This window comes from Synchytrium microbalum (genome assembly GCF_006535985.1).
Source record: "Synchytrium microbalum strain JEL517 chromosome Unknown SmJEL517_scf0074, whole genome shotgun sequence".
NCBI lineage: Eukaryota > Fungi > Chytridiomycota > Chytridiomycetes > Synchytriales > Synchytriaceae > Synchytrium > Synchytrium microbalum.
Window position 1 is genome coordinate 632 of NW_022158423.1, and position 11,121 is coordinate 11,752.

Here is an 11,121-nt window from a genome sequence, read left to right on the forward strand (position 1 = left end):
TTTAAATGCAACATGTCTGTCTAACAGCTATTAAAGTCCGTAACGATCCGTGTGCGATCACAATAAAAAACTCAACCCAAAACTCCAAAATCATTTTAAAAGGTGTCTACATCTCAAATCAGTATTATTATGTGGCATAAGAGTTTCCAAAAAATGAGTCTACGAGCTCGACTAAGTTTGTTGGAGTTGCCACGTCGTCATTCCAACTACCATATCGTCGTCCCAGTTACGAAGGAGAAAACAAAAAAAGATGATCACCTCCATGTCTTGTTCTAAGAAAATAACCGTTTAGTATCATGCAGGAATGCAGAAGAATCACAAACTTCTATACCGTAGTATAAGTCCCTCCTGCCCCACCACTACCGGCAGATCCAGATGGCTGCCGTCTACTATTCACATTGTTCGGTGCTGCAGCTGCACCATTCCTCATCTCTGTCTCAAATGCCACCCTCTGTTGTGCCTGTTGCTGTGCAGGCACTCTAGCTGTAGTTCCATACAAGGACGACGACGGCTGTGGCGGCTGTCCTTGAGAATACGATTGCTGGAATACATGTTGAGTGTTCCGATCCAGAGTTACACTGGCAGGTTCCCGATATCGTTGATCTGCAACAGAGGCCATCATGTTGTTGTTGCTGTTACTGTTATTACTACTACTATTACTACGAGCGCTCGATGAAGGAGATGCATAAGTGGTGTTTATAGGTGGCAACATTCGCGAGTATTGGGTTGCGGAGACAGATGCCGATGTCGAATTCGTACTACTGGTAGTCGTCGTTCGTGACGTTGTTGCTGATGTTGGATTCGATGATGCAGCTACAGTCACCATGCCTCCTCGCGATTGCTGTTGTTGTTGAGAAGTTGTCACAACAACGGGGTTTCCATCATACCCAGCAGGATACGCAACTCGTGCATTACTTTGATTGGTCCGACTCATAGAGTTGTATCCCATCGTGTTAGGGCTACTAGATGACCAATTCTGTGCATATACTGATTTACTAGGATTTCTGCTGACTGTGCCACCAATCGTATCTGCCACGACTTCTGGTTGCTGCTGATACCTAGTTGCAGCTGGTCTACTATTCGACTCTCGCCCTGACGAAGACGTCGAATTCGCAGAATCTCGTCTTGCAAGATTCGGCATTAAACTGTTGCCTGACGATGCTACTCCAGCATACGAAGCATTAGGATTATTTGTTAATTGTTGCAGCAGCGGCTGTTGCGACTGCTGCGGCTGTGATGAAGTACTTCCATTAATCTGTTTACGAGGTAGGGATGCTGACGGTATGGTCTTGGATTGAGGAGGCTGAGAATATAATGATGGATGTATGGAAGTTGATTGTTGGTGTTGAACTGGAATTCGTGGATCTTCTACAGGTTTACGTCTAGGTGCGGTCCCTGCATTCGTGGTTTCATACACCGTTAGCGAAGCGGAATGGCCAGACCTGGTCTGCTGCTGAGGAGATTGAGATCCCATGCGAGCTGCGGGTGCATCTTTACGAATACCAGCAAGAATCCATTCATGGTTTAATGCTTCTGTGGGAGTCATCCGTTTTTCAGGATCCCATACCAGGCATCGTTCAACAAACTGCACGAATGCCGGATCTGCTGCTCGCAGCACTGATGTTATTGGCTTACTAGAGGGTCTTCTCTTTTTGCCCTTCGAGTTTGGAATCAACCTTGGTTGACCATTTGAGTCTAAATCAGAAATGTGTTAAGGTTTCGTAGAATGTGAGAAAAGTCAGGCGACAAACGTAAAGACGGCGGCCAAGGCGAATAACTGACCAAAGAAGAGTTTCCTTCTAGTACCACGTTCTACGAAACTCCAGTCAGGAACACCTCTGACCTCCATAATGCAGGCTAACTGTTCCTGCTCGTTCTCTCCTGGGAAGAGCGGATATCCAGTATATAGCTCTGCTAATATACACCCCAACGACCACATGTCTATAGAAACGCCATACGCAACACCTATCAAAAAAACCGTTGAGAAACGTCAAAGCACGAGCAAAAACACCCATCACCACAACATACCAAGTATGACTTCCGGGCTCCGATAAAATCGACTCTGCACATAAGTATAAACCTTCTCATCATCAAAGCAACTGCTTCCAAAGTCAATGACTTTGATAACATAAGCAGGATTACTTTGATCGAATTCTTTTGGGTATTGTGCTAATGATCCTGATGAGGGTGCTGCCAGTTCAGGAACAATATTGCAGTCGCGTGCTGATGGCTGAAGAATGGTGGTATCCTTCAACAGCACATTTTCAGGCTTCAGGTCACAGTGTACGATATGTGTTTGAGCCAATAGAAGCATGCATTTCAGTATTTGATGTGTGAATCTAAGATATCGGTGGCGACAGTTTGAGTGATTCAACGCTGAAAAAAGACATGTGGAAAGGCGAACGAATGAAACTCACGTTCTAATGACACCCAAATGCACTCCACGGAAACCACCAGCCTTCAACCATTCATAAAGGTTTATGCCCAGAAGTTCCGTCGATATGCACAAGTGACCACGAAAGTAGAAATGCTCCAACATGTGAATAATGTGATACTTGTCCTCCACGTCCTATTAAATTTAAAATGAGAAAAGCAAACGATGGTAAACTTGAATAGTAATGTAGCGCTCATACCTCTTGTTTCAACCGATCCAATACTTTGACTTCCACGACTCCTTGTTTCTCAAATCTCTTCTTGTTGCGGATTATCTTCAGGGCAACCATTTGCTTCATCTTGTGATCATAACACTTGACGACCTGCCCGAAACTGCCTTTGCCTAGTAGACCAACAATCTCGTATCGGTATGCGACATGGTCTCGGGGAGTCAGATTGTAATCTCCTCGTGCATCATCAAACCCTTTTAGAGTTTACAAAAAATGTTAGTCGACTACAAAACAAACTTGAAGAGCGACTTCAGTCATACCGTAATTGTAAACGGTTTTGTCCTCGTTATTGCCGTTAGGCCCTATAGAAGCTTCATCAAGTGTAGCTCTTCGCTTACTACCTCCAATCTTGTCGACTCCAGGCTGACCAGTAAAGTAAATTTCTTGGTAGGCAAATATTTCTCGATGCTCGTAACTTGTCAGACTGTCCTTGTACATTCGGAATGCATCTGTTGTTGGCCACAAAAACAAGGCGTGAGTTTCGTCTATGAACAAAAAAACCAGACAAAAATCAGCTATAATTTCCTACTTTCAGCAGAAATAGGTGCTTTAGCATCCCTCGTCTTCGTCGAACCACTAGCACTAGAAGACGCCGCAGGCTGGTTCCCAAATCCAGGTTGCGGTTGCTTGAATTTAGCATCCTTTGCTGGAATTGCTGGAGGCACAGCTTCCGAAGCCGCCATACCACCATAATAAATTCCATTATCCCGTATATAGGACTCGACTTGCGCTGGCGTCTGTTGTGTCCCCGTATCTTGACGATATGCTGTTGCTGACGATTGCGAGGTATTTGTAGTAGTCGGGCTGAATGGCGAGAATGGATGGAAGCCGGTTGCAGGTGCAGATAACGGCCCAGCGGTGATTGAGTATGGTGTTAGCGGAAGCTGTCCATTGTCTGCCATGAATGCATTTGCTGATCCGCGACGTTCTGGATCGTGGGCATAGTATTTTGTTGGTGACGTTGGGTCAAAGCTGAATGGATGTTGTTGTGTACTGCTAGCATTTGATTCTGGTGGTGACGTCGGGATTGGTAAGAGAGATGGTTTCGGAGCACCACGACGATGCACAGTTGGTATTGTCGGCGAGATGCTGCCAGAATCTGGAAGCGATTTTATAGGGGTAGAAGGCATGTAGGCTGTCTGTTGCTGAGGAGTACCATTCATTCCGGCATCCATTCCATACTGATATCTGTTTAGAGTCTGCGTTGATGATGATGCGTTGGGCTGTCTCTGGTTGTTGAGATACGGTGATGTCTGAGCGTTCGGCGACAATGTTTGTGTTGGCTCATATAATCCATTATTCATTGCTCGCTGGTATGGCAGCGAATAGTCATTGGCCGGCACGGTAGATACAGGCTGTTGGGTCCGAGATTCTACATTATTCCAAGCCGGTTGCATCAACGACTGCTGTTGTTGATAGCGACTCATCATTGCCATATGCGTAACTGCTTCGGGCTGTAGTGGTGGGCGTTCCATGGGCGGTCTACGCATGTTGGTCGGCTGCATCGGGCCAGCATTAGCATCTGGCCTACGTTGCTCTGACGAGTACGATGACAACATTGTTGGTTCAAATAGCCCTAGGCTATGAATTTGCTTTGCTGGGATATTTTATAGTGAAACTCCAATGCACTCCATTAGATGTCCACCAACCATCAATTTACAGCACGATAGAGATGGCAGTAACGGTGTAGCAACACTAGTTCCTAAACTCTCTGTGGTTAGAGGAGGCTCCTGCAAAAACGATGAATTGACTGGCAGTTGCGTCGACCCCCAATACGTGGGAAATGCAATAGGGGCCAAGCTGACGCTCATAAAGCCTAAATAGCCAACATATAAACCTTAAATGCAAAGAATTTACCTTGTTCGTAGCCTGGGCGGGGCCAAAAAGACTTTGTCAAAGAATGTGCAACAATTGCCGTCGTAACTTTTACGTTTAACAGCAAAGGAAGGCACCCTCGTACAGTTCAAGGCTTCAATCACTCCTAAAAGTCGTTCAAGCTCTCCCCCTTATATGATTGTGGGCCTTGTTTGTCACAACGGCCTTTTTCGGACAGTCTTGAGAAAACGAAGGCAAGAATGAAACAACAAAAAAAAACTTGCAGTTCCATTTTCCGGAATTGTGTGCTTAATTTCGATTCTATCTATTGAAACTATCATTTTGAGCCCTGAACGGTTAGAGATGACGGTGTGTTCGTTTTACATTTTCGATGTGATGAACTACCACTGCTCAACAACAGGGCATGATACAAATCTGATACCGAACCAAGAAATTTCCGATGCATTGTGTAGCTATGAAATCTGCTCTTTAACGATAGGGGTTGTGAAACAAAACGAACTGATGAAGTAGTCTGAAGAGATCTTGGATGTGTATTCAACGGAAAGTCAACATCTTTCTAACAGACTCCTTAAAGACCGTAGAGAACGGCAACGGTTTCAGGGTTCTTGAAGTCCATTTCTCCCGAAACGAACTTGGCGTCAGCATTGTATTGCCAGATTTGAGCTTCCTTGTGGCTACAATGGTGATGAAAGCATGACTGTTAGTGATTCAGGATTGTAAAGAAATCCAGATCTTCAACGTACTCATCGTAGTGCTTGCCATCTTTGGTGAATTCGATGTGCAAGAAGGCTTCAACCTTTGAACCACCCAAGAATTTGATGGTGTCGACTTCTACTTTGAAGCCGCTAGTCTTTGCAGCTCCTTCAGAGTTGAGCTATGTATGGTGAATTTGTTGTAAGTAAGATTCCATTCCCGGAAACACAGCATCCAAAATAGCCAACCTTCAAGAATTCAGAGAATGGCTTGGTTCCAGAGATGGACAAACCTGGCATAGCACAGGTTACTGGAATGTCGGGTGATTGCAAGTTGGAGAGGATGTATGTAGCATCTATAGGGCGGAATTTTTCGTTAGGCCACAAATCCATCAGGCTTTGAATGTATGTTCATGTATGTTTGAGTAGCTCACCTCCAACGTTGAAGGCAGCGTAGGCCTTTCGTAATTCTTCTTCGATTTTAGCTTCCTAAAGAGATATTTTGAACTTTGGTTAGCATAGTCTCAAAATGAAACACAATGAGGTTAGAAACGAAGTGCAAGTTGAGACGAGGACCAATAGAATCAACTTCTTAACATGAGTGCTCCATCCATCGATCACATTGAGTCACCATCGACATGTGCGTCGGCCATTTTCCTCGACACCTTGAATCCAGACACGATGTTCCACAATTCCGACACCAAACACGGTCCCAACATCGCTCGTACGAGCGCCTCCAGCTCACGAACCGACTCGCTTTCTCATCCTTGGCCTCCGATACACCAATTCCACCGACAACCAGGAAAATTGGAAAGCTTGATTTTACAAGCTTGTTCCCAACCAATCGCTCATTTCTAAAGCATTCAATACTTACAAGTGCCATTTTAAGTGAGTTTCGAGTGATTTATAGGCTTGATATGGGGTTGGTGTTGGTTTTTCTGGTGGGATGGTGAAAAGTGAGTCGGAGAACGAAAAATATGCAAGAGAAAAAGCCCGTACACGTGAGTATCACAGATTGGTCACTTTGCTATTTCCTTCCAAGAACTTCGAATTGCTTCTGTAGCGTTCAATGCTCATGGTTCAGCTTCGCTGCTATTCTGTTTCTTCGTTTCAGCTTGCACCAACCCTTTTTCAAGTTTGTTCAAGTTTTCTATCTAGTTTTATTTTCCCAACACATATAAATCACCAAGAACCTCTATGTACATCAACAGGAAAATACGTTTTAAGATCTAAAGAATGAGGCTTTGTTCAAGTCAGACCACATAGTTCCAAAATATCCCAACCCAAAAAAGGGACACAAACCTTTCAAACAGCAGCGTTGCTAAAGACTATGAAAAAATTCAACAAGACAGCATATAAGCATACTGGCAGCAAAGCCAGCAACCAACAGTTTGCCATGCGTCGGTTCAATACGAAACTGGCTCTTGACAATAGCAACCATTTCGACAATCACAAGTAAACCAAGACAAATGGTCGCAGCCAAAATACTGGGACTCGTAATGAGTGCCAGTTTACCATTTTCTGTTCGATCACCCCATACAATAAGCGAGTACAGAGTGCCAAGACCAGTGCCTCCAGTTATGCTCAACGTAGAAGTCGCGAATGAGGACAGCGTTGAGATTGATGGGTAACCGTTTATGGCTAGAACCACGTTTGCCACAAGATCTAAATACAGAAAACAAAATGTGAATGTCGTCATCTTGCAATTCCGATTTTTTTGCGTTGCTCTGTTAACAACAAGGACACAATACTCACCACCAACACTAAGGCCAGCAGCGAACAATGTCAAGCCCACAAAGGTCTTTGACAAATCCATAACAAGCGCCAGAGTCACAACGAGACCCACAGCTTCATTGGCAATGATATATATCAGCGACAAAGCGGCCAAGACAGCAGTGACTTTATGAAACATGTGAATCTTTTCAGAGTCAGATTGGCACAAGGCCAAGCCTACAGCACCAAATAGGAGTCCGCCAACTATGAGTACGATGGGTAATAAAGCAAACCATGGTAGACGAAAGTGCCAGAAATCTATGTTTGAGGAAAAAAAAACCCCCTTAGATGTAGTTGTGTATGTACACATGTAGATGTGTTACGCACGGACAGAGCCAAAAACCGACTTGAACCCAGAATCATCGTTCTTACCAATGAAAGAATAAACAATCAACATCCCACCAAACACACTCCTCAACCCCACAAGTTCTCGACTTGGCCTTCCCTCATTAACACCACCCGGGATAGGGATCACTGGCACGAACAATCGAGCAACAAACAGCATGGAAGACACGACCATTTCAGATATAGAGGATGATGGTAGATAATCTTGTCTCAAGTAATCTTGAGAGGCTGGCCGTTCTGTAATGTTTGTAACGAGAATAGCTCCATAAATGGACTTTCGTTCAGATCTTGGTAGTGCTGTTGATAGTGCTTGTTCTGTTTGTGTTGCATCTTGAGTGTCTGATGCAGGTTGGATTTGGCCGTCTCGTTCAGGTTGTGGTGGTAGATAGGAGTCAAAGACTAGGAGAGGTGTGTTCTGTTAGGAATTTTGTATCATAAGTCTGAATTTACTACGACTGTCTGTTTTTTTACCTCGTGCCAAACCACCCAAAAATGGTTGCCTCGACTTTCGATAATCTATAAAACGAGAGTAGTTAACGACGAAAAGAAAGACTTCAACAAGAAGATATGTATCTCAAACCTTGAGCCTCAGAATCCCTCACCAGAGTAATCACATCTTCACCCTCATCCCCGATATCACGACGGACCTCAGCTTCAAAATGATTCTCGGAATCATCAGGATCATTTTGAGGCAGAGCGACATGATCACCACCAACAGTAGCATGCCATCCAATCCTCGAACTCAAATACAAGAAATAAAATCCCACCAAAAACAACCCCTCCATAACACTTATATCATCATCCAGTAATACAATCATTACAAGCACCAACGCAGCCAAAGCAAACATCGTATCCCGCATAAACCCTCGTTTTACTACATAATATGGATGCAGCATTGCGATTAGACCAGGTGTTAGGATGGACGATATGAGAGCGGCGCCGAGAAGACCACCAAATGCTATTGAAGCACTGTTTGATTTCATTGCTGCTGTTGATGCGAGGAGGTCAAAGGAGCCGTTGCCGAGGGCTAGGATTGTCATTGAAGCAAAGAAGCCTGGCTTTAGGGAGTTGCTGAATAGGAGTGAGAGGCCTGGACCTATATAGACAGTTAATTTCCATATGTCATTGCCCACACAATGTGCGACACTTATCGTGAACTTACGAAAGAAATCTGATGCTACTATTCCAGCAAACAAGAAGAGATATATAGCCCATAAAAACTAGTAAACATCAAAGGTGGCGTCAGTTCAACAATTCACCAAAAAAGTAAACATTTCATCGAGCACATTAGTGTATATCCAACACACTCCAAAACAACCATAAATTCACATAACGTCACATACCAACAAGGGAGTCATAAACACCTTGACCACAGTCGGCGAACAGAAGAATGCTTCAGCATAATTGATTTGCGAAGCGAAATCGTACTGGCATGCTGCAGACTTAACAAAATCACATGGATCTGATTCAGACCATGCGTTTATACATGTTTCGTGGTCGTCCTTGTCTCGTTTCACTACATGGGCTCCAGTTGGGTGTTTTGATGTTGATGATGTGGCGAGTTGCGAGTCGACGGAAGCAGACTGTGCTGTAATAGTGAGGGAAGCTGTGAGTACAAAGACGTAAATGAGGGCTAGGTGCTTCATTTTTGCAGTGGGTTCCTTTGTTAGTGAAATCAGACAAAATTGAGTTCTTGCTTGTTTGGAGATTGAGTTGAGGTACCAAAACGACAAAACACAAAAATCGCAGATGAAATTTGTAATTTATTATTATATTTTTAATATTTTTAATAGATTTACGCGTAAAATTACGTGTTTGGAATCCAAAACTGTCAGTTCACGTGTTTAATCTAGTTTTTAGTTTTTGGGTCTACCAAACAGAGGAACTCTATATAAGGCAAAAAAAGGCATCAAAATCTCTTCTTTATACTCAACCTGAATCGGAAATCAAGTACCCTTTAGCTTCAATAGGCCCTCTCTTCCCAATCCCAGTCTTCCCCTTTTGGCCATCAGCTCCATATTCAATCAACGACTCTCCAACCTCTTCCCAAACAGGTATCGATTTCGGTTGCGGCACCTCATTCAGCTCGTTAAAGTAATTGTCGTTACAATTCAAGAATCGGAAGCGTTCCATCTTGGAATAGTAGTCATCGTGTTTGGGCGAGAGTGCTTGTCGTAATGTTTTTACGGAGCCGTCTGGGTGCAGTGACGACCATGGGTCTCGACTATGGAACCACAAGGTGTCAGCTCACATTCCACGGATCGTGACTTGTATTTTTTTTTTTTTTTGGCAAGAAAGACTAACAGAGTTTGAAACTCACCAAGATACACCTTGGCATTCCTTCAAAATCAACATCAATCCATTAAGACGATCAATAAGTTTCGGATCTGCTTCATCAATAGCATTGTGTAGCTGATGTGGATCCTTCTTGAAGTCGTAAAATTCCCTCTCCTTTGTACACCATACGGAATAAAACAAGTCCAGTCCATCTGCAGAGATGATTCGAACACTCTTGTAGATGTTGTCCGTTGAGACTTGCTTGTCGTTTTCTTGTAAACGCCCTTCCCAGAATTCGACAAAGAAGTTTTCGAGCGCCTGTATAGTAAGAAAGGTATGTGACGTTAAAGTATCGCTTTCTGATTAGCAGAACAATCGCTTATTGTCACAGGTTGCTTACTCACAATAGGTTTCTGATCAACTCGCACAGCCATAGGCCTTCCATCGTACTTGGGTTTGAGCGACCCACCACCCAGTGTCGTAAACGTAGGCAAGAAATCGTAATGACTATGCACATCCTTTGACACATAATTCTGTCGTACTCCTGGACCTCTAACAAACATAGGCACTCTTATATCATGTTCTAGAGGTGAGCACTTGCCCGCTCCCAAGGAGTGATGCCCAAGATGGAAGCCATTGTCACTGGTGTCTATCCACAAAAAAATCAGCATCGAAGTTGAACCTCCATATAAGCAGAGCTCTCCACGTAGACCAGTACTCACAGAAGATATAAGTGTTATCCAGCTCATTAACTTCCTTCAAGGTATCAATAATCTTGGCTAGCATATCATCCACACTGAGCAACACACGAACACGTTGACGCATCCAATGATCCATCTCGTCGATAGCCTCTTGCGACAATTTAGGAAGGTTTTTGAGCCATGATGGTTTCTTTGGATCCGGTCCCGAGTTAAATGATGGATCGTCTACTCAACGAACAGATGTTAAGAAACGCAAAATGAATTGAACACACAAACAAACCTCTGGGAACTTTCAAATCCGGGTATGCATCTTTATACTTTGGTTCCGGCACTGGTGGGTGAATCAGTTGCGCGAAAAGATTCACGGTACCTTGAGTCATTCCTGGAAGTTTCTTCATATACTCGCGAGGGATCTATAAAAACGGGGTTACAAGATCAATTTGCTCCATGTAGACCTTGCTTTTTTGGATCAACCTTTACATGATTCAAGTACTTACGAATGGCATGGTAATCTTGGGCAAAATTCCAGCAGAATGTGGGGCAGCTGGAGCGATATACATAAACAATGGTTGTTTTTCTTGTCTTGTTGGGTTGAGCGCGTCCCGAATTACTGCAGCGGCTGTTATACAATGTGTCAGCAAGTTCTTCCAAACTGTGCAATGTTGGAATGTCCTTACCCTTCTCTGCAATAACGGTCGTTTGATATTCTCCAGGGTAAACGGTTGGCATTTCACCATCACGAGAAAAGACAACGTTCTCATAGTCGTACATCCATGGTAATATTGTGGGATCCCATGCGTTCCTGATGAGGCAAAAACGATACGTCTCACAATT

At 43.8% G+C, this 11,121-nt stretch overlaps 2 protein-coding genes across 2 annotated transcripts; both read right to left on the minus strand.

Annotated features, from left to right (window-relative positions):
• Positions 1–254: 254 nt before the first annotated feature.
• On the minus strand, positions 255–4,222 carry SmJEL517_g06068 (uncharacterized protein; the record flags this gene model as incomplete). Its single annotated transcript, XM_031171994.1, has 8 exons — positions 255–272; positions 332–1,695; positions 1,783–1,965; positions 2,029–2,339; positions 2,418–2,569; positions 2,634–2,857; positions 2,924–3,112; positions 3,193–4,222. The coding sequence occupies 8 exons, from the start codon at positions 4,220–4,222 to the stop codon at positions 255–257; spliced, it is 3,471 nt and encodes a 1,156-aa protein (XP_031022029.1).
• Positions 4,223–5,067: 845 nt separating this feature from the next.
• SmJEL517_g06069 (uncharacterized protein) lies at positions 5,068–8,955 on the minus strand (the record flags this gene model as incomplete). The annotated part of the gene is made up of 12 exons (XM_031171995.1): positions 5,068–5,173; positions 5,243–5,373; positions 5,441–5,547; positions 5,626–5,680; positions 6,503–6,519; positions 6,557–6,856; positions 6,947–7,222; positions 7,337–7,708; positions 7,781–7,825; positions 7,890–8,405; positions 8,472–8,529; positions 8,653–8,955. 12 exons carry the CDS (start codon positions 8,953–8,955, stop codon positions 5,068–5,070), a joined length of 2,286 nt encoding a protein of 761 aa, XP_031022028.1.
• Between the last annotated feature and the right edge of the window lie 2,166 nt (positions 8,956–11,121).